Here is a 24,345-nt window from a genome sequence, read left to right as displayed (position 1 = left end):
TTGACCATGTACCGTTCACCACCCCCCACCCCCCGACAGCTCCCTTATATCAATGCAGGGCTGTGACTCTTTGTTTCAAAAGTAATGGTCCATTGGAATGTGACAAAACTCTCCCCCCCCCCCCTGTTCTACAGCAGTGGTCTGAGGCTGGTGCCCCACGAGGACGAAAACGGGTTGTATCCGCATATTTCTCTTGCGTATAGCCCTTTTTGCTACACGAGGCCGTTACTAAACGATAGAAACGGACCCCGCAAACGATAACGGGTCCAAAGGTGGATAGATCTGGGAACGGAGCGCTCTGGGGGGGGTCATACGGCTCCGTGTGATCGCCTCTATACGATCATTTTGTGATAATGATGACGCCAATAGCCCTGCCTCTCCCCGCCTCTGCTGCTCACCCCCGCAAAAGTACACTGCACACTGAATTCAGATTATTTATCTTTATCTCGATATGGACATAAACGCGAGTGAAGTCTAATCTGACAGGACGGAGACACGCAGCTCCTCCCGCTGTGATGCAGCGGGAGCAAAACACACACTTCAAGTCAGATCATCACCCTTAGCTATTTTAATTACCTCTCAAACTACCTAAACTAGTTATAAATATGTTTATTTTTACTGTCGGGTCACTCATTACTGGATCAGCTGCTGCATGAGACAGACACTGACGCTGTCAGAAGAGAGGAAAAAGAGACAGGCTCCGTGTATTTTATTATTATATATAGTCGTTATTCATTTGTTTTAAAGCTCAATAAATAACAAAGAAGACCTTTGACCGGCACTTTTATAATTTTGTCCGGAAGATTTCAACTTTAACACACGTTGACCGGCGAAAAACTCTGCCCGGTTCCCTCTGCCCCCACCACGGTGAATAAACAGAAGGGCAACTATGACGACCATGCTTCTTCGCTGCTTTTTCTGGAGGAAGTTACAGCGCCACGTACAGGCTCGGCATATGTACTGCAGCTTTTTCCAGTGGTTGGAGCTAAACGGAGCTGTCTCGTGTGAACAGACACTATCCGGTGTATATTGCGTGTGGACGGAAGCTTTTTTGCAATTGCGATTGCGTTAATCCTATGCGTTTTGCCGCATGCGTTCCCGTGGGGCACCAGCCTGAAAGGGTCTCTGGAATTATCAAACATTTAATTAAAGTTTTAAAAACATTGACAGGGTCCAAACTCAGAGGTGGAAGAAGTGTTCAGATTATTTACCTAGGTAAAAATACGTATTAGAAGTAAATGTCCTGCATTCAAAATTGTCAATTGCCCAAGTGAAAAGTATTATCATCTGAAAGTAAAATGAATCATTATGTTATTAGCATTAAATACATATAAGTATTTTTACAACTTGTATTTAGAAATACTCCGTTGTAATTATTGATGCATAAATGTGTTCATCCATTCAATGTGGCATCTGCTATAATGGGGTTAATGTATGATATTACTTAATAATACAATACATTATAATATATGATATGATAATTACATTTTAATTGTATTCATTTCTTATTTCATAGTTTCTCATCATTTTTATTTGTATCGCTGATCTTATTTTTGATTTGATTAATCTGTGTGAATCTGTGCTGTCCTGTTTTTCACTCTCACCCTGTTGCTGTTTGAACTACTGAATTTCCCCTCGGGGATTAATAAAGGTCCATCTTATCTTATCTTATCTTAAAGTATAAGTTGATTTACTTCGATCTACTGTACTGTGTAAAAACACCACAACAATATTACAAAAAATATACTGCATATTAAAGCAAACTATTGTAAAGGTAAAAGTATGAGCATAAAAAATGTAAGAAGTGTAAACATTTACATTATTATTATGATTATTTAATATATAAAGACTATATATTATTGAATTACAATTAAGATAATAAGATTAGATATACTTTATTTGATCTAAAATATTGATGTTTTTTCGTTATAGTAGCCTGTGAAAACCATAACAAATAAGTGATTAAATGCTCTTCAGCAAACACAACTGCAGAGCTGCAACATTGTAAACAGACTAAGTTCTACTGTACTGTATCTCATGGTTAAATCCTGTAATTGAAGAAATGGGGGAAATTTGGTAACGCCCTCTAGCAATTTGGCAACGCCCCCAGCCACTGGGATCCGCTGGGTTTTTGGTTGGAATCCGCTGGGTGGAGTCCTATCTGGAGTGCTACATCTGTACTGTATGTGGCCGAGCTACCCAGCTACAGGACACACAGGCTGCTCAGGGACTTTGAAGGATAGCTCCAACTGTTTTACATGCTCTATCCATTCCCCTATTCATACTGGCTATAAAGGGATATCACTTTATATTGCACTCCCAGAAGTAATATTTCCCAAAGTCTTTTCAGTATTGACGTTGACCAAAGTGGAACACCAATGATCCAAGACCAACACTCATTTAAAATACTTCTAAAATCGTATTTCCATGTGGACGAAGTGCCCCTGGACCTACCTGTGTGTGGAGGCTGGTTCCCTGGATCACGGAGACCTGGTTGGCACAGCTGGCCCAAACCGTGTCTTCCAGTGTGAGCAGGGTGCAGACGGGGGGGCCGCCCAGAGACAGCAGCCGGCACGAGTCCACATCCCACAGTCTCTCTAAAGGGGAACAAAGATTTAGAACCCGTCCACAGCTCTGTGCTCAGGTTCTGCAGTGGTGTGATGTGCAGCAGCATCAGGATGCACCCACCCCCCCGGTTCCTGCGGTACACTGCCACCCTGCCATTAGCCAGTCCGGCGAGGAGGAGATCCGGCGTGTGTGTGAGGCAGAGGACGGGACTGCGGTCTGGGGTGATTAAGGTCAGCAGCCACTGCACCGCTGTGTCCACGCTGCTGTACACAGAGACGCTGCAGAGACATGGCGCACACTCCACTGAAGAGTCAAAAACGACACAGAATGACAGACAGACTAAAAGGAAGCTTCCGTCTGAGATACCGGCCTCATGTCTGTGTTCACCTCTTGAGGTTGTAGTAGAATAAAATAAGTAATTGTGTATTAATAGCAGATGTCAAAGGTATTGAGAAAGATTACTCACACTGCCCAACAACACAGACTGTAAGATTAAAGTAGGAAAATGTCACTGTGGTGCAGATACCATGTGAAGAAATGGAATAGAAATATGGCTAATATGAGTCTATAAAAGAAGACCAGGGGCTTCATTTATAAACGGTGCGTAAGCTCAAAAGATGGCGTACGCCAGTTTCTACGCAATGTTTGCGATTTATAAAAAACAAACTTGACGAGAAAATGTGCGGTCCTCCACGCAAACTCTGACCCATGCGTACGCACTAAGCACAAAAACGGGAGAGACGAGAAACTGCGACACCGTTGGCAGAAGGAAGAATGGAGAGAAATATGTGGAAATAATACCATAAATAAAATGTTACCTCATTTATCATATATGAAGAATTAATTTTCACAAATTGATTAAAGCCAATCTTAAAATGATTTTACAAACGCCTGTTTGAGACTCCTCTGTTACGGTTTTGTATTTATGTTTTCATTTTCCACCTTTTTGTTTTGAAATGTTTGCCTCCTTGTGTCTTCTCTGTTCCTTCTTCCTGTGTTTGCCTTCCTGTCATTAGTTCCCCTGGTGTGTCTGATTGTCTGATTGTGTTCACCTGTTGCCCTTGTGTTTCTGCCTCTCTTACCCCAGCTGTGTCTTGTCTTGTGATTACCCCTCCCTGTATTTAGTCTTGTCTCTTCCTGTGTTCCCCTGTCGGTTCATTGTTGGTTTTTCCTGTCTTCCTCCATGTCAGTCACGGTTGTCTCTCCTGTCTCCCTCCATGTGGGTCACGGTCAGTTTTTTGTACAACCCATTTGTTTCATGCCTTGTTTTGATCAGCTTTTAAAATAAAGCTCGCTTTTTGTTACGAGACCTGTTACCTTTTTGATAGTCTGCATTTGGGTCCTACCCTTCCACGCCATCCTAACAGAATGAACCGACCAGCTTTGGACTCAGCAGACTCGGATCGTTTTGCTCTACAGGCAGAATGTCTTGGGTACTCTCTGGAGTACATTTTTTATACCTGGAATGGCGCCTCTTCTAGACGTGGTAGAGAGGCTGCGTTGAAGGAGGCACGTCAGGAGGTTGCTCGCCAGCCCTGGCTTAGGAGCATGTTGCCTGAGTGGCTACAACTTTTCACAAGTAGTCCTGAGGACTTGTCCGAAGCCTCTAACCCTTTCCTGGGGTATGACCAGGCCTGGGGAGGCCCACAGATCCTCCAAAGAATCTCTAGGAGACGCAAGACCAAGATTCCAGCCCGTGCTCCAGTGGTTCCAGCTCCATTCTCTGGCCCTTTTTTGGGATCCCGCCTGGCGTTTGGAGGTCCACGGAGCCTCCAGGGGGCCTCGGAGAAACGCAAGGTCGGGAGGCCGGCTCGTGGTCCAGTACCGGCCCACACAGCCATGGATCCGTGCACCAGTACCGGCCCACACAGCCATGCTTCCGTGCTCCATTACCTGGCTCACACAGCCAGGGTCCAGGCTTCTGTTCCGTGCCCAGCAGCCATAGTCACTGCTCCAGAACCGGACCTTACAGTCATGTTTCCGTGTTCCAGTGCCGGTCCACACAGTCATGGTACCGTGCTCCAGTACCATCCCACACAGCCATGGTTCCGTGTTCCGGTTCCGTGCCCAGCAGCCATGGTGCCTGCTCTAGTACCGGCCCACACAGCCATGGTTCCGGCTCCAGAACCGGCCCATACAGCCATGGTTCCAGCCCCAGTTCTGGCCCCAGCAGCCATGGTTCCGGCCCCAGTTCTGGCCCCAGCGGCCATGGTTCCGGCCCCAGCAGCCATGGTTCCGGCCCCTGTTCCGGTCCCAGCAGCCATTGTCCCGACTTCAGTTTCGGCTCCAGTACTGGCTCCCCGGCCGACGCCAGCCCCCCGTGTCCTGTCGGTGGTCCGGCCGACTCCAGCACCTCGTGTCCTGTCGGTGGTCTGGCCGACTCCAGCACCCCGTCTCCTGTCGGTGGTCCGGCCGACTCCAGCACCTCGTGTCCTGTCGGTGGTCCGGCCGACTCCAGCACCTCGTGTCCTGTCGGTGGTCCGGCCGACTCCAGCACCCCGTCTCCTGTCGGTGGTCCGGCCGACTCCAGCACCTCGTGTCCTGTCGGTGGTCCGGCCGACTCCAGCACCTCGTGTCCTGTCGGTGGTCCGGCCGACTCCAGCACCTCGTGTCCTGTCGGTGGTCCGGCCGACTCCAGCACCTCGTGTCCTGTCGGTGGTCCGGCCGACTCCAGCACCTCGTGTCCTGTCGGTGGTCCGGCCGACTCCGGCCCCCCGTGTTTTGTCAGTGGTTCGGCCCACTCCAGCCCCTCGTGTTCTGTCGGTGGTCCGGCCGACTCCAGCACCCCGTGTCCTGTTGGCTCTATGGCCGACGCCTACCCCATGTCCTGTGATGTTGGAGGTCCCGCCGACTACTCTTCTGCCGGGGGTCCTGCCAACCCTATGTCCTGTGCTGTTGGAGGTCCCGCCGACTACTCTCCTGCCGGGGGTCTTGCCAACTCTATGTCCTGTGCCGTTGGAGGTCCCGCCGACTACTCTTCTGCCGGGGGTCTTGCCAATCCTATGTCCTGTCCCGTTGGGGGTCCCGCCGACTACTCTTCTGCCGGGGGTCCTGCCAACCCTATGTCCTGTGCTGTTGGAGGTCCCACCGACTACTCTCCTGCCGGGAGTCTTGCCAACTCCATGTCCTGTCCCATTGGGGGTCCCGCCGACTACTCTTCTGCCGGGGGTCTTGCCAATCCTATGTCCTGTCCCGTTGGGGGTCCCGCCGACTACTCTTCTGCCGGGGGTCCTGCCAACCCTATGTCCTGTGCCGTTGGAGGTCCCGCCGACTACTCTTCTGCCGGGGGTCCTGCCAACCCTATGTCCTGTGCCGTTGGAGGTCCCGCCGACTACTCTTCTGCCGGGGGTCCTGCCAACCCTATGTCCTGTGCCGTTGGAGGTCCCACCGACTACTCTTCTGCCGGGGGTCTTGCCAATCCTATGTCCTGTCCCGTTGGGGGTCCCGCCGACTACTCTTCTGCCGGGGGTCCTGCCAACCCTATGTCCTGTGCTGTTGGAGGTCCCACCGACTACTCTCCTGCCGGGAGTCTTGCCAACTCCATGTCCTGTCCCATTGGGGGTCCCGCCGACTACTCTTCTGCCGGGGGTCTTGCCAACCCTGTGTCATGTGCCGTTGGGGGTTCAGCTGTGGGTCCTGCCAACCCCATGTCCTGTCCCGTTGGGGGTCCCGCCGACTACTGCTCCGCCAGGTTTCCTGCCAACACCAGATCCTGTCCTGTTGGGGGTCCCGCCGACACCTGCTCCACCAGATTTCCTGCCTACACCATGTCCTGTCCTGTTGGGGGTCCCGCCGACACCTGTCCCGCCGGGGGTCCTGCCAGCTCCATGTTCTGTTCTGTTGGGGGTCCCGCCGACACCTGTCCCGCCGGGGGTCCTGCCAACTCTGTGTCCTGTCCTGTTGGAGGTCCCGCCGACACCTGTTCCACCGGGGGTCCTGCCAACTCTGTGTCCTGTTCCGTTGGAGGTCCAGTCGACACCAGCCCTTGCTCCATCCGGGGTCCCATTGACACCAGTCCATGTCATGTCCAGGATCCCGTCTACGCCTGTTCCGTCGGCTCCGGTTCCTGTCTGGCCGACAACGGGTCCTGCCCGGCCTCCGGAGCTGTCCCGTCAGCACCTTCCTGCCCGGCCTCCGGAGCTGTCCCGTCGACGCCTTCTTGTTCGCCCTCGAGCCCGGCCCCCTGAGTGCCGGGGCCTTCGCCCTCGAGCTCGGCCCCCTGATTTCCCCAGCCGTGGCCTTCGCCCTCGAGCCGGGCCTCCTGACGCTTTCAGCCGCTGCCTTTGCTCTCATGCCCGGCCCCCTGAGTTCGCCCGCTGTGGTCTTCGCCCTTTTTTGAACTCTGCCTTGCCCCCGGGCCGTCCGCCCGAGACCCCCTCCTTGATCTCTGCCTTGCCCCCGGGCCGTCCGCCCGAGACCCCTTCCGGGTCCTCCGCTGTGCCCCTGGGCTGTCAGCCCAAACCCGTCCTCCAGACCCCCTCCACCCACCCTGCTGGAATTTTTTTGACTTTTGGGGGTTTTCTTGGGACGTCTGGAATCCGTCCCTTGAGGGGGGGGTTCTGTTACGGTTTTGTATTTATGTTTTCATTTTCCACCTTTTTGTTTTGAAATGTTTGCCTCCTTGTGTCTTCTCTGTTCCTTCTTCCTGTGTTTGCCTTCCTGTCATTAGTTCCCCTGGTGTGTCTGATTGTCTGATTGTGTTCACCTGTTGCCCTTGTGTTTCTGCCTCTCTTACCCCAGCTGTGTCTTGTCTTGTGATTACCCCTCCCTGTATTTAGTCTTGTCTCTTCCTGTGTTCCCCTGTCGGTTCATTGTTGGTTTTTCCTGTCTTCCTCCATGTCAGTCACGGTTGTCTCTCCTGTCTCCCTCCATGTGGGTCACGGTCAGTTTTTTGTACAACCCATTTGTTTCATGCCTTGTTTTGATCAGCTTTTAAAATAAAGCTCGCTTTTTGTTACGAGACCTGTTACCTTTTTGATAGTCTGCATTTGGGTCCTACCCTTCCACGCCATCCTAACATCCTCAGTGCACACAAAAACATAACTTGGAGAAATAAATATATACGGATATGTTATTGATCACCCCTCCATTATGTTCTCTTGTTAAGAAATGTATTCTCATAAATGATGCGGTAGACAGAAGGACAGAATTACTTTAAACTGACGCCGTTTTGCATTTCTATAGGTTGTGGATACGAGCATGGTTTTATATACTATCACGTTTAATCATGTTTTATGCCGTTCGCCAAGACTTGATAAGTCACTCGTAAAACACAGGAGGTATGGAAACTAAGAACACCATATGTGGTAAATTGTACAGCTAATATAACACAACACATTAGTTGTATTTCCTTTAACTGGTGGATTATGGATATATAGTTGCTGATCGACAGCTGGAACACAAACCACCAAATACAACCAAATAATTCAGATCCAGTCGTCATGACTCCACTCCGGAGGGATTCCCCGATCATTTCTTACAGTGTCTCATCAAGGGGGTGTCTCCTGTCCCCGGTACAAACACACTATGTGTATTTTTTTTGTCATTAACCTTTTTTGGACCACTTATTTATTTATTTTGGTAACGATCCGACCTTCATGCTGCTACTCTGGTTCAAACTGCATCCACCAAACAATGTGATTTGTCTCCACCTTCCCAAAAGAACCAAAATCTCACACGGAGTGAAATGTCTTTTTTAGCTGTTCTGTCGTCATTTCCTGAGATCTTCTTCATGCAGTCAGTCAAAATGAATATTAATACGGGGCGTTTCTTTGACTATTTATAGGCAATATGGGCGTTACGTGAAGCCCGCAAAAGCTGCGCCGCATTTCGAGTTGATTGTGATTTATAAAGGGAAACCGGCGTAGGACGTGCCGCACGCACGTCCCACACCGGTATGCAGTGTTTTATAAATCGGAAAATTTCTGTGCGTATTTATTTGTTTTGTCCTACGTAAGCAATCTTCCCACGTGAATCCTACGCAAGGCTTTATAAATGAGGCCCCAGAACACACAGAGAGAGGATTTGTATTGGTGACTTGTACTGAGTATAAGTATAGAATAAATCCCGTTTGGCTGCCAATTATGTTGTGGAGATAATATTAATACCAGGTCTGTGAAACCTGAGCAGACCAGAGGAAAGTATCTGGACTCTGAGCCCACTGACCTGCCGTCCTGTAGGCCCACACAGATGATGTTCTCTGTGGGGGCTGCAGGGGGGGCCCCCACACAGATGATGTTCTCTGTGGCGGCTGCAGGGGGGGCCCCCACACAGATGATGTTCTCTGTGGCGGCTGCAGTGGGGGCCTCCTCTGGGCTGGGACATGGCTCCTTCACGTACTCCAGGCAGAGGACCGGGGACATCAGCGGGACGCTCTTAACCAGGCGAGGAGACGCGCGGTTCAGGGAGAAGATCTCCACCTGGCCGTGGTCCAAGCCGCCTCCTCCACCCGCAACCTGAACTCCATCAGAAACAGAAACATGTCTACTCATTCAAAAACAATAAGACAGACCGAGGAGTTTACCACATTAGCAAACAATCATGATAAAATAAACAATACACAAATAAAAAATTCAAACTTGGGCTTCTTCTAGAAATCATTAAACATCATGAATACAATGTAATGACAATTTATTTTCAAAAGAGTAACAAGCTCTTGATAATAGTAATAGTAATAGTAATAATAATGGAGTGGAATAGGAATAACTTCCTAAGAAGGTTAGGTAGCCCCACATATCTGATGAATATTGGTGCCGTACACTGAACATAGAATGTGTTCTGGGGACAGAAAACAAGCGATCCACATTGAAAGCCAACAGACCTACAGCTGTATGAACAGATATATAGTAACATCATCTTACACACCTTTATCAACTGTTGATTGATAAATTGATACATTTTTGATTTGTGGTCATCAGTCTTAGAAACAAAAGTATCTAAAGGATATTATGTTAAAGTTAAAAATGTTGGTACCAATATGTTAGAAGTAAAGAAAAACACAACAAAGCAAAATACAATACAAAAAAAACTAAAAGAATCCTGAAACCCTAAAACACATTACACAATCATATATAATGTATAGTATCTCTTTATATATATATCTGTGCTAAGGCAGCGTACCCACCCAGAGGTAACCCTGAGGTAAGGAGGTGCTGGAGGAGCAGGAGCCCAGCAGGCTGCACCGAGCCGGGCTGTGGAGAGCTGCCTGCAGGCACACAGGCACACACACACACACACACACACACACACACACACACAGACACACACACACACACACACACACACACACACACACACACACACACACACACACACACACACACACACACACACACACACACACACAGTAAGACCTTTTTCACGTCAAAGCTGGTGGAATAAATACATGTTGAAATTTAATCCGAAAATAAGTATGAACACAAATAATATTGTGCCTAGATAGATTACAACATGTATTTATTTGTTCAATTTAATTGAACTAGGTTTATTATTGAATATATTCCATTCTGACATGTATAAAGACATGGGCACAACCCACGTCATCACTGGCTTTAGAGGGATCCACAAACAAAACACAGAAAATGATAATCCAGAAGAAATGTTTTGAAAAGAAAATGTGTTTATTAAGATTTGTGATGGGCTCAGTTTCATCACCTCCTAATGCTATTTTACAGTTTTTATTTCTACAATGTATTTATATCTTGAATGCTGCAAACCTCCTCAGTCTGATGTTAATATCAGTTCACAGCTTAGCCAGAAGATACTGCTGCTCAGTGACCTACATTAACTAGGAAACACCCCTAATAATAATAATGATAATAATAATATACCTTTTAGAATATATATATCAATAATTAGTTGCAGCTCTCACCTTCAGTGTGTGTGTTCTGGAGGAGAAGACAGGAAGTCTGCAGGTCAGCAGTGGACAGCTGAATGCAGCCTTCGTCTTCCCATCTTCTTCATCACATTCCCAGCCCGGAGTGTTCTCCTGTCCTGAGCACACACACAACCAATGCACACACACACACACACACACACACTTTTAGAGACTAATTCAGTCACAGTTTTGAAGAGTGTGCTCAATACAAACACAGTAAGTTGCAATGTGACGCATGATGATCAGACAGACAGACAGACACACAAACACTCTCACACTCACACACACACACACACACACACACACACACACACACACACACACACACACACACACACACACTTACTCTGAGCTATCTTGGCGAGGTGCATCCGGTTGACCCAAGAGATCTTACTGAGGGGGCTGGGGGTGTTGAAGACCAGAATGATGCTCACTGGACGACCACACCTGGGGACATGATCACATGATGAGCTACACTCTGCTCCTGTAGGGCAGCTGCATCAGCGTCCTGCAGAGAGCCTCACCTGTCAGGCTTCCCGGGGACAGACAGCCGCAGGCGGCACCTGTTGGCGTTCTGGATCTCCTCCTCCTTCAGACGCACCAGCCTCTGCAGAGCCAGACTCCAGTCCTGAGACACCAGGCTGTTGAGATTCTGACAGCCACACAGCACAGTGACTTTATTAAATCCTCTGAGAAAGATGGAGGGAGAAATGAGCTTCAGCCTATACTGAGCAGAGCAGCATCCTTAACTGTCTCACAATGAAGATTCTGCTTTAATACAACTTAGATCTCACTCTGCTACTTTTGGCTCATCAGTTAAGGAAGAGAAGCGGACGTGAGGAAAACACAGCGAGAGTGGAGGTGATGTTCTGGTAGGGAGGCTTTGTTTTCATGTGTGTATAATAAAGTGTAATACTAGGGCGTAGTGAATATCCGATCACAAGTTATATTTTCAGAGCCTTCCCTGTCTGCTGCACGGCCTGGTCCTGCATTAGTATACAGGAGAAACAACCAAAGAGCTGAAAAAACAACGGACAAGCAGCAGGGAGAGCTAACACTGAGTTTCTCAATAAAACAGAAGCTTTTTAAGTGTGTATGATGATTGTTAAAAATACAGAGAATTCTATTAATAGTTCCGAAACACAAAACAGGAAAACTGATTTTTACTGTAAAAATTATAATAATAATAATGCATTTTATTCATAGACCGCTTTTCTAGATACTCAAAGAACCTTTGCAGAGTAAAAATTCATAAAAACATAGATAAAACAACACACTTAAAATATATAAAACACAACATTAATTACAGATTAAAAGCAGTTCTGAAAAGGTGAGTTTTGTTTTGTGATTTGAAAATGGTGAGATTGGGGCAGTCACGGTTGTGTTTGTGGAGTGAGTTCCAGAGGGAGGGGACAGCAACGGAGAAGGCTCTGTCTCCCCAGGTCCGGTGCTTGGTCCTATGAGGGAAAGACAGGAGGTTGATGTCTGAGGAGCGGAGGCTGCGGGAAGGAGTGTGGTGATGGAGCAGGTCAGTGAGGGAGGGGGGGCCTGGTCAGTGAGGAGTGGGGGGCCTGGTGAAGGAGCAGGTCAGTTAGGTAGGAGGTGGCCTGGTGATTGAGCAGGTCAGTGAGGTAGGAGGTGGCCTGGTGATGGAGCAGGTCTGTGAGGTAGGAGGTGGCCTGGTGATGGAGCAGGTATGTGAGGTAGGAGGGGGATGGTGGTGGAGCAGGTATGTGAGGTAGGAGGTGGCCTGGTGATGGAGCAGGTCAGTGAGGTAGGAGGGGGCTGGTGGTGGAGCAGGTCAGTGAGGTAGGTGGGGGCTGGTGGTGGAGCAGGTCAGTGAAGTAGGAGGGGGCTGGTGATGGAGCAGGTCAGTGAGGTAGGAGGGGGCTGGTGGTGCAGCAGGTCTGTTAGGTAGGAGGGGGCTGGTGATGGAGCAGGTCAGTGAGGCAGGAGGGGGCTGGTGGTGGAGCAGGTCAGTGAGGTAGGAGGGGGCTGGTGATGGAGCAGGTCAGTGAGGTAGGAGGGGGCTGGTGATGGAGCAGGTATGTGAGGTAGGAGGGGGCTGGTGGTGGAGCAGGTATGTGAGGTAGGAGGGGGCTGGTGGTGGAGCAGGTCTGTTAGGTAGGAGGGGGCTGGTGATGGAGCAGGTATGTGAGGTAGGAGGGGGCTGGTGGTGGAGCAGGTCTGTTATGGCGCATTTCCACCACACGGTCGGCCTCGGCCTCGCTCGGTACTGCTTGGCCGCGTTGGGCCTTAACAGGGCCGGCTCACTTCATGCTGCGCTTCCATTACAGTTTAGGAACTGGGGTAGTTACTATAGTAACGCAGTGTAGGCGGAGCCGTGACGTCATCTTCAATGAGAACCCCAGAAAAACAACACAGCCGTTAGCTGTTAGCACTCAGAGCTCACAGCTCCTTATATATGTTCAGAAACTCGACAAAAGTTAAACAAGTACACACCACAGACTGCCTGTGTCATGACGAGTACAGTCGCTGCTTTATTTATGTCTGTATAGGCCGTTGTTGTGAGTGTGGACGGTCGGAGCATATACTGCGTTAGCTTAGCCAATCTCCATTTAGAAAACACGCATTTTAAAAGGTTTTTCGCCTGCCGTCTGTCTGCAGACTTGACAAAGCATTAATTCATGGTTTTTACTAACCGGTATCAGTATGTTGTTACTTCGGCATCATTTTGAAACGTGTATTACAATTAAATCACGGTCAAATATGTCCATCTTGTTGTAGTTGTAGCCCCGTTGCCAGCGCTCCTCTCTCTAGTTTAGCATACTCAGCCCGACTCAGCCCTGTTTGTTGGCCCCGATAGAACCACAATTTTGTCGGGCCAGAAAAGAGGTGAAAAAGTGGCCCCGGGCCGGGCCGGGCCGTAACTAGGCCTAGTGGAAGCGCAACCAAAAACGGGCACGGCACGACACGGCACGCTTAAACCGCGCTCCGCGCCATGGTGGAAATGCGCCAATAGGTAGGAGGGGGCCTGGTGATGGAGCAGGTCAGTGAGGTAGGAGGTGGCCTGGTGATGGAGCAGGTATGTTAGGTAGGAGGTGGCCTGGTGATGGAGCAGGTCAGTGAGGTAGGAGGTGGCCTGGTGATGGAGCAGGTATGTTAGGTAGGAGGTGGCCTGGTGGTGGAGCAGGTATGTTAGGTAGGAGGTGGCCTGGTGATGGAGCAGGTCAGTGAGGTAGGAGGTGGCCTGGTGATGGAGCAGGTATGTTAGGTAGGAGGTGGCCTGGTGATGGAGCAGGTCAGTGAGGTAGCAGGTGGCCTGGTGATGGAGCAGGTCTGTGAGGTAGGAGGGGGCCTGGTGATGGAGCAGGTCTGTGAGGTAGGAGGGGGCTGGTGGTGGAGCAGGTCTGTGAGGTAGGAGGGGGCCTGGTGATGTAGCAGGTCTGTGAGGTAGGAGGGGGCTGGTGGTGGAGCAGGTCTGTTAGGTAGGAGGGGACCTGGTGATGGAGCACGTCAGTGAGGGTCATGGGAACAGGTGTGGGTGAGGAGACGGCGGCAGAGTTCTGAATATACTGGAGTTTATTGAAGAGTTTGGATGGTATACCATAGAGGATGCTGTTAATAAGATAAGAGGTACTTTATTGATTGTTGCAGTAGTCTAGTCAACCCGGTATCACGGCAAGACGTGAACATGTGACGATCTACCATGCTGGGAGACGTGAATATGTCACGGTTTCGTCCCTTCAAACGTGACAGTTACACGGTATTGTTAACATGGCCCAACCAGTGGAGAAATACCCGGAAGTGCCTAGCAAATGGTCTACCGCGCCTATTGGTCGGTTTTTATTGTCAAAATTAGATGTTTTTAATTTATTTTTTAATCGTCACACTCGATTTCGCCGATTTTCTTGTTGCCCTAGCTGGTCGACACCTCTTTTAGCAGAAACAAAGGCTACATTAATGTATTAAATCGATGTTAATCCATGTGTGTGGAGGTGAGGATGTGGAATTAACGGACGTGACGTTGTGCGATTGCGTTGCCAGGCAACGCAATTTACAAAGTCTTCAACTACAACCCTAATTATATTTAAAAACATTTTAGAAGGCCTCACGAAATACTTTAATGTAAATTAAAATGTAAATGTGAAGGAATGTGTGTAATGTGGTGATTGACATTATTCACCCACGGATCTATGGGTTGGGGGTATTGTTCCGCACGGACATTTTAGTTAACCGGACTCCTGTTGATGTGAAATCCGAAAACATTAAAATAAATTTAAAAAAATACATTATTCCGAGTGTGCTTGCTTTTCTCTTTGGAGGTCATCACATAACGGCATTGTAATACACGGTTCGGCTGCATTAAATATTACATATCTGCCGTAGTTCTGTATTTATAGAGCCCTGATGAGAAGACTTCTGGACAAACAGGAAGCACTGCCGCCAAAACTGAAAACGTGACGTGGATCATAAATATATCAGCAATTAAACAACATCTTACATTTCTTTTTACACAATACGTCTCCTTGCAGTATCAATACTAATTCGGCTGACTTTTATATTTGATCCAATTGGTAGATAGGCTGTATTTACACCATAACGGTGCACAGCTGATAGAAAGGCACATCTAGTGGTTAAAGCACGTTATTGAATTTTATTATTTTATTATTTTTCACAAAAATGAAACCATCAATAGCAGAAACAGAATTAACTGTCATTAGTAAACCACTCAAATAAAAAGATCATAAGTGGTTTTGTTTTATATATATTTGAAGGATAATAATAGCAATGTAACACTGTCTATGACACTTAGGCCTACTGTATAACACTGATTTGAAAAACATACAGAAAAAACTAATTCACTGCCCTTAATAAAGTATTTAAATATACATTTCAGGTGTGCTGTTTTGTTTAGATCATTGACATCTGGAGCTCTTTTAATGTCCTTTTTGATTATTGTTACACCAGGTCTTGTCAAAACCTTTATTCCATATTCAATATCCATTACTAAACAAAACAGCAATTCTACTCCACTACAGTTCAGAGGTTAACCTGGTATTTTTACTCCACTACATTTATTTTAGTTACTTTGCAGATTCTGATTAATGATGTGAAATATAAACAACCCTTAAATCAGGCTTTAGTTACACCTGAGTAAAATTCAGGGAAAGGTGATCGTCAAGTGCCAACAATCAGGAGAGATATTTGATAGTTGCTGCTTGAGAAGACTAAACATTTATCTGCAGATCCCTATAAAGTATATTCATTACTCGTTATTCTCTACTAATAGTTAATTAAAGACTGTATATAATAGCTATTTTGCATATCCCTTTCAAGATTTCAAGATTTTCTAAGGTTCATTGACACAACTAATTCAATAACGTGCTTTAACCACTAGGCGGTGCACACAAGGTACACACAGCCATAATAACTTTGTATTATTAGTGTAGGACACTTGTGTATGTATAACATCTGAAGATGTGTAGTTTTATTCATGCTTTCACATAATTGTACAGGATATTGCTATATTATTTCACATGTTTTACTTCTAATATCTGATTTGTAAAACATCACAGACAGAAAGGTATATCCGTCATTTAACAGTAAGCTATTGAAATTCTGAATCCATAGATGTGTCTCCCATCACCCAAATCCCCTGACTATTCTCTCAACTCAGTATTTACATTCTTATATTCAAAGAAAATCAGTAATATCTTTAAAAACGACAAGTCCTTTTATATCAGCTGTGCACTGTTATGGTGTAAATATAACCTATCTACCAATTGGATCAAATATAAAAGTCAGCCGAATTAGTATTGATACTGCAAGGAGACGTATTGTGTGAAAAGAAATGTAAGATGTTGTTTAATTGCTTATATATTTAAGATCCACGTCACGTTTTCAGTTTTGGCGGCAGTGCTTCTCATCAGGGCTCTATAAATACAGAACTACGGCAGATATGTCATATTTAATGCAGCCGAACCGTGTATTACAATGCCGTTATGTGATGACCTCCAAAGAGAAAAGCAAGCAAACTCGGAATAAAGTATTATTATTCCGGTTAACTAAAATGTCCGTGCGGAACAATACCCCCAACCCATAGATCCGTGGGTGAATAATGTCAATCACCACATTACACACATTCCTTCGCATTTACATTTTAATTTACATTAAAGTATTTTGTGAGGCCTTCTAAAATGTTTTTAAATATAATTAGGGTTGTAGTTGCCTGGCAACGCAATCGCACAACGTCACGTCCGTTAATTCCACATCCTCACCTCCACACATACTTGCCAACCCTCCCGATTTTCGCGGGAGACTCCCGATTTCATTGCCCTCTCCCGGTTTCCTCCCGGGGTCATATTTCTCCCGCATTTCTCCCGATTTCTGACAAAATCAGATTTACTCAGGACTGTTTCCACTCGGACTTTAATACAGCTACACCATTGTTTGGTTTCCATGGTAGCGTAGCGCACGCAACTGAAAGTCTGAGAGGGTGAGGAAGATAGTCACAGCAAACAGAACAAGAATCGACAATTCTACCCTCTGCTCACTCCTTTTCCAGGTCCAGCCCACACATATGGTGCTACAGGCCCCCCCCCCCCCCCGCGGTGGTTTTGGAAATGCTCCCGATTTCTGCCTTCACACACATGGATTAACATCGATTTAATACATTAATGTAGCCTTTGTTTCTGCTAAAAGAGGTGTCGACCAGCTAGGGCAACAAGTAAATCGGCGAAATCGAGTGTGACGATTCAAAAATGAATTAAAAACATCTAATTTTGACAATAAAAACTGACCAATAGGCGCGGTAGACCATTTGCTTGGCACTTCCAGGTATTTCTCCACTGGTTGGGCCATGTTAACAATACCGTGTAACTGTCGTTTGAAACGTTTGAAAGGACGAAACCGTGACATATTCACGTCTCCCAGCATGGTAGATCGTCACATGTTCACATCTTGCCGTGATACCGGGTTGAGTCTAGTCTGGATGAGATGAAGGCATTGATGAGGGTTTCGGCAGCAGAAAAGGAGAGTATGGGCAGAGAAGGGTTATATTTTTGAGGTTGAAGAAGGCAGTTTTTGGACCGATGATGACCATGTCAGAATTATCACAGTTCAGTTTGAGGAAGTTGTTTTGCATCCAGGATTTAATTTCAGTGAAGCAGTTGGTGAGAGTAAAGAGGGTGATGATGGATTTCGTTAAAATGTAGAGTTGCACATCGTCGGCATGGCAGTGGAAGTGGAGGCCATGGCGTTGTATGATGTCACCGAGGGGGAGGAGGTAGAGGATGAAGAGGATGAAGAGGATGAAGAGGAGAGCACCAAGCACCAAACCCTGGGGGACGCCTTGGGGCAGGGGAGCAGGGGGGAGGTGCAGTTGTTGATATTGATGAATTGCTGTTGGTGTGTGAGGTATGACTGTAGCCAGGACAGTGCAGTGCAGGGGCGGATCCACGGGGGGGCAAGGGGGGGCAGTGCCCCCCCACTGTAGAGCCTTGCCCCCCCAGCTGCCCCCCTAACTTTTGTGTCCCTAAAACTGTACTTGTAGAAACAAACCTACACTATGTCCACAAGCTTCTCAATCAACTAAACAAGCAGTACATTCATTAACCTGTTCCACTCTGAGCCTGTTTTTCAGGTCTCAGGCTCGAAAATGACATTCCCAGAACAAATGACCATATCTTCCCTTCTAAAAGGGTTAAATTAATAATCTTTTTTCTCAAAGTAATGATAAACCTGTGAGTTGGATGTAGAAGTGTCAGAATCAATATAAATGTTTTTTATTTTAAAGAAAATTCAGATTTTACATAGTAAAAAACTGTAAATTATAGTGTCCGTCCAAAAATTATTTTTTACAGATAGTGAAAACTACCCTTGGATGATGGGTTAGTAGACTAAAAGCTTTAGGAATCCAAAGTACAACATATAATAAGTACCCTGTATCAAGATTGATGCAAAACAAGTGAAATTTGACCTTTTTAGAGAGATTTAGCCAAAAACTGGGCCATCTGGGGTCATTTGGGTGGATTTGACCTATCTCTGGCCCCCCTTGCTCGATTTGGTTGGTTGACATACCCTTGTGACCGTTAGAGCCAATAGAATCGAAGGAGGAGACTCACATACACACACATTGTAAAGAAAAAATGTGGCCGCTTCACGTGTGGAAAACGAAACCAAACTGGAGGAATGTCTCCTTCTGGAGTTTGGAAACTAAAACGCAGTTGTATTGCTTATGGATTATCAGAAATAATTTCAAAGAAGGCACAGACACATAGGATGAACCTATGGATTAACTGCAGCATCGTTTTTTTATCGTTTTAATGCCATTGAAGACCACTTTTGACCAAGGTAAGCCATATTTACATGTTTAGCTTCTTAGCTCCACATGTGATGATGTCCGCTTTCGTTGATAGCGTCGCGAATGTTTATCACTGAGTGTTGAGGTGGGCACCGGTAGATTCAGTGTCTCCAGGACACCAAAAACGAGTGGTTGGCTGTGCATCTAGGATAAGTAATAAGGGAGTTATGAGTGAGTTTAAGTGCCTTTGTAGGTCCCGTTTTTTCGATCGAGGCTAATTCAGAGGCTGAGTGCTAGCATTGTGGTTTTTTTTTGAAAAAAAAAATTAAAAAGATCAGTTAGCTGAGTTTCTTCCCGTTACATGGATATAACACATTCATAGTTTTATTCAATATTAAGATTCCTTAGACGTTGTTTCCTGCAAATGACGCGTTTATCCGCCCGGTACCGGGGGGAAGGTGTGAAACAGGTTAAAAGTGAATCATTTTAAATATCATCTTAGGCCCGTTAAAATCGTAGCTACGGCCCTGCATTAAACTGCGGAGCGGCGTTCACACAGACCGCGGCTCACACCGCTGCAGAGAGGGAGCGAGCTGTCCCAGCACCTGAGTGATCAGCTTCCCCTGGGAGCATTTCCCCTTCGACTAGTTTTGTTTTTAATAAGGACGAGAGTTTGAAACAAAATATTAATAAACCGCTGCCGTTTGAATCGATAGCGTTTAACAGACGGTCGCTGTTTGGGATGTTACGTTACAAAATACTGCGCAGACAGCGCTAGCTGGGAGATCGATCACTTTATTTGCTAAACTATGCGGTACTATTAAATCCACGTATATTACACATCACAGCAATGAGGCCAGATCAATGAAACCAGGATACATCCTTTACCGTCAAACTGGCTCTAAACGCAGCTGCCTGTGTGCGTTAGTGATGGGAATTATGGCTCTTTGAAGGGAGCCGGATCTTATGGCTCCGTTCCTTTCAAAGAGCCGTTCAAAAGAGCCGTTCAAAAGAGCCATTTTTTTTAAAGGGGGCGGGGTCACTAGGTTTATAATAATCACCAGGATAATGATTGACTGTATTGCCAGACCTAATGTCAATAATCTGCATTGTAAACATGACACAGGGTGGCGCCATATCCATGTCATTCATGTCAGTGAATGTACTACTTTGAATTTACCCTATGTATGTGTTTAGTAAATACATTTGCCTTGCCTAGAATGAAATTCACGCAACTCTTAATATTAGAACACTGCCTGGGTTTTGGTTGAAGTGCATCCAAATGCTGCTGCGTTTTCGCGTTTGGCTCATTTTCCATTCGAAAAACACGTCGTCTACCTGTCCTGTAGCCTACCACTTGTTATGACTTCTCTCTCTCAAGACCCACCCCATCTCACTCCTCGTGCTGAAACCTACCAATCAGAGTAGGGGCGGGTCTTCACAGAATACGTTTGGGGAACGAAATCAAGCTTTTTAAAAGGCGAGTGGATTTTGACAGGCAGTGAGTGTGGACCAACGATTGAACGATAAAAAGAACGGCTCTCACCAAGTAGGACTCGGTTCCCTTCGTTCGTACCAAAGAGCCGTTCAAAAGAATCGGCTCGTTCGCGACCGACACATCACTCTTGTGCGTTTGATAACTACTTTCTGATTTTATATTTATTATTGGCTATGCTACTTATTAGCTACATGGCCCTAACGTGTAAAGTTGTAAGCATTTGTACCAGTGCTTTTCACAAGTAGACTGGAGTGATTCAACAAAAATAAAAAGACATATCTGAGAAGTGATCAGGATAAGTAGAAAGAGGAAAAGGAAAAGACAGTACACTGAAGAGACCAGGAGGGTCAGAGCAGGAGAAAGCCAGGAGAGATGAAGACATTAGTGAAGAAGAAGAAGAAATGTATGTGAGGAATAAAGAAGAAGTGTCAGAAAGAGGGACAGAGGCAGGGATCAGGAGGCAGATGAGACTCCAGCTGGACCACATGGTATGTTTTTATTCTTCTTGCATACATATTCCATTACAGCAGCACAATCTAGCGGCTCTTAGTATTGACAAATATTTATTGAAATGTGTTGCTGCACAGGTCACCTTTAGCTCTCTAAGAGATGGGTGATGTCATTTGTGTACTTAATTATAACTAAGTACTTTTGATGTACTTACAGTAAACAGAGTTCTAGGGTATCATGAGTACTTTCTGCTGTTTTATACTATATTTTAGTTTGTTTGTCTGAACACCTTGTTTCTCTTGTGCATTAAGAACACTTGTGTTAGGGCATGATTTAACAATAAATAGGTTATATATACAGTATAAAATACCACGTACGGTCCGCCCTCCCATGCCACCCTGGCATGACCTCTTGCCCCCCCTTTGCCATTGATTGATCGTTTGTGAAAAAGAATCTGCTTATCATCCAAATGGCTTGTTTTTGGGTCAGCCATTCAGTTTATCATTCTGTACTGTTATTCATATAATAGCATATGAAATATACATGAAATCTCTCACTTATTCAGGGTTATCAGTTGACTGAATAATGGAAAAGGCTTCCCTTAAAGACACAGGTGATTCAGTCAGTTAATCCTGCTGTGGTTAGGGGGCAGAGATGCAGGGTGAACACATTGAGTTAACAGAGAACTCAGCACTTTGTTACCTGGTAGGGTCCATGGAGCGTAGCCACCAGCAGGGACACCTCCTCCACCACAGCCAGGTCGTGCTGCAGCTGCTCCAGCTCCTGGTACAGTCGGGGGGGGCCCAGGAACACTTTCCCTGGAACACAGGGAGCCATACTGAGCTTCATCTAAACACATACTGCACTGAAAAACTGAAACGTTGACTTTTATTAAATGTATAATGTCATCAGATTTCACATAACTGTATTAGGTTAGTTGAAAGAAATACAATTCAGTTTAAATAAAACAATATTAGGTTCAACCCAATATTATTGCTTTCAACTAACCTATACAGTTACGTAAAATCTTTTGAAATAATACATTTAATTAAAATCAACGTTTCAGTTCTTTCAGGGTACCCAATTAGCCACCAGAGATCTGATGTGTACCCATGTAGCTGGAGCCGGAGCTGGGGCATCTGGCTGTGAGGACACTGTCCTGTCCCACCTCCACCACCTGGGTGTGCAGCAGGGGACAGCACCACTTCACCGTGTATTTAGGACCAACAGGAACCAGGCTGCTGATGTCCGAGGGCCCCCTGGTGGACAGACATATTTTAACGTTCAGTAAAGTGCAGTCACTCTGTTTGTCGCTCTGAGGTCTCATCCGTCTGAATCACAGCGGCCGTCCCCACCCCCCACCAATGGTGTTAAGGAGCTAAGTGTGTTTACTCAAGTACTGTACTTAAGTGAAGTACAAGTCTCTCAAAATTATATTTGAATATATTCCATGTTTTGCTACTTTGTACTTAAAAGGTTAATGGTGTACTTTTCCTCCACTACATGTATTTAATACCTTTAGTTACTTCACAGATGTGGATTAATGATGTGAAATATAATCAAGTGTTAAATCAGACTTTAGTTCCACCTGGAGTAAATCCACAAGCTACTCTGCAGTATACAAAGTCATTCAAACTAGCTGCACCTTTACCAGCTTTGAGAACACTTTCATGATCAATCATTATAAAACATATCATATATATTATTCTGAAATGGACCAATCTGCACAATGACTACTTTTACTGTCGCTACTTTAACTATATTTTGATGATAATACTTTTCTACTTTTACTTGAGTAACATTTTGAATGCAGGACTTTTACTTGTAACAGAGTATTCCTACACTCTGGTACTTCTACTTTTACTGAAGTACAAGATCTGAGTACTTCTCCCACCTCTGCCCCCCACCCCCGTGACATCACCTGGAATTTAGTCAGCATCACACAGCTGAAACTCTGGTGGTGTTAGTCAACAGTCACTTCTAATGCTGGAGCATGAAGATGCATTCTTCAGTTAGAGTGAACATCACAACTTTATTCGCCAAAGAAGGCTGTGGTATCACATAAAAATAAAAATATAATGCCAACTGCAAGGTTTTATTTCCACATTCATATTGTAATTATCAAAAGAAAAACAATGCAATATGTACAAAATTATAACAAGTGTCCTGGAGATGTCCTTACTTCAGGTTGAGGTTGGCACAGATCAGGGTGTCGTTGAGCAGGAACAGCTTCCTCTCTTTGGACTTGAGGACTTGCCCTTTGTCTCCGTACACCCTCTCAGTGAGCAGTTCGCAGTGCAGCAGCTGCCTCCCCCCTGCCCGCAGCAGCTGCAGGCAGAAAGCACATCCACAAACACACATGAGTATATTAACATTTACAGCCTGCTTTTTTCTGAAATTCATTTGTTGTGTTGTTTCTTTTGGATTGTTCTAATCCGAAGCTCATGCAATACAAATGACTTGTTGATATAAAGACAAAGGCTGCAAAATGAATAGAGATGACTTTGGTTTGGATGTCAAAAGCTTGACTTTCCGTGGCTTTAGGTCCATCTTAAGGTACTGTATTTTAGTGACTGCGGGCCAGATGGGATGGAATTCAGTTTTGATTGTACGTTCTCTCACTTATTTTCACGCTTTGTCTGTGTTTCCTGTTTTATTTTGAACAGTGTTCACACCCTGTCTCACGGCTGTTTTTACTTCCTGTCTCTGTGTTCCCTCCTGTTTGATAACCTTTGTGTTTTTCCTTCCCTCCCCAGCTGTGTCTTGTCCTCGTGATTAGTCTTGCATGTATTTAAGTTCTGTTTTTCTGTCGGTGTTTGTTGGATCTTTGATTTGTACACATGGGAGAGTTCCGGGCTGTTTGCTGTAAATCTTTTGAACGTTGCATATTTTTCTGTTTTGGTCCATCCTGCCCATGGGTCCAAACCATCATCAACTGAATAGATAAAAGTGAATGTAACATCACATACGAAACATAAACCAGCTGAACAGCTCATTTTGTCCTCATGATGTCACCTTGCTGAGGGTGCGGTCGCCCCCGCTGTGAGCGAGCAGCTGGAGCTCCGCCTCCTGCTCAGACAGGCGCTTCTGCTCGTTCAGCTTCTCGGCCAGAGTCTCCAGCTCGGTGAGAGCCAGCTGCAGCGGTAGCCGGTCCACGTGCCACTGGGGGGTGTTCTTCAACATGTCCTGATCACACAACAACACACGACAGTCACCCTGAAGCTCACAGGGAACACAGTAACGCACACATGTGATGTAATAATCTTCAACAAAATGTTCTTAAAGGCAGGGTATGTAAGTTTGAGAAACCGGCTCGAGATACACTTTTTGTTATATTCCATGGAATACTCTTAACATCCCGATAGCAATGAATATCTTAAGTGCTTTGACAAAAAATCCATAAAAAAATGTCATCTGTAGAAGCCATAGTACTGTAAAAAGTACGACCAATCATTTTAGCCGGCCCAGCTAAAATAACTGGATGGCCTACCTGCCTGTCAGCCTTCCATCTGTGCACAAACTTATCTCGTGCCCTCATTGGTCATGTGCGCGTTCGTGTGTGTTGGAGGAGGGGCTCTATAAGGAAGTGGCAGATTTTCTCCGGTCGTGTATTTTCAAATTCTAGCGCACTCGAGCCGGTTTCTCAAACTTACATACCCTACCTTTAAGTGAATTCAATCTGAATAT

The 24,345-nt window shown here is 45.9% G+C and overlaps 1 protein-coding gene across 1 annotated transcript in view; it reads right to left on the bottom strand.

The window, feature by feature from the left end:
• LOC117481492 (rho guanine nucleotide exchange factor 10-like protein) overlaps positions 1 to 24,345 on the bottom strand; it is a 59,156-nt gene that overhangs the window by 5,166 nt on the left and 29,645 nt on the right. Inside the window, 11 exon segments of the mRNA XM_034129191.1 lie at positions 2,455 to 2,597; positions 2,689 to 2,846; positions 8,734 to 9,023; positions 9,692 to 9,772; positions 10,439 to 10,560; positions 10,791 to 10,891; positions 10,969 to 11,096; positions 21,361 to 21,476; positions 21,769 to 21,917; positions 22,841 to 22,986; positions 23,674 to 23,844. Coding sequence (XP_033985082.1) covers positions 2,455 to 2,597; positions 2,689 to 2,846; positions 8,734 to 9,023; positions 9,692 to 9,772; positions 10,439 to 10,560; positions 10,791 to 10,891; positions 10,969 to 11,096; positions 21,361 to 21,476; positions 21,769 to 21,917; positions 22,841 to 22,986; positions 23,674 to 23,844 — 1,605 coding nt within the window.

This window comes from Trematomus bernacchii, unplaced genomic scaffold, assembly GCF_902827165.1.
Source record: "Trematomus bernacchii unplaced genomic scaffold, fTreBer1.1, whole genome shotgun sequence".
Lineage (NCBI taxonomy): Eukaryota > Metazoa > Chordata > Actinopteri > Perciformes > Nototheniidae > Trematomus > Trematomus bernacchii.
The sequence above is the reverse complement of the archived record's forward strand: the minus strand, read 5'-3'. Positions and strand labels throughout refer to the sequence as shown.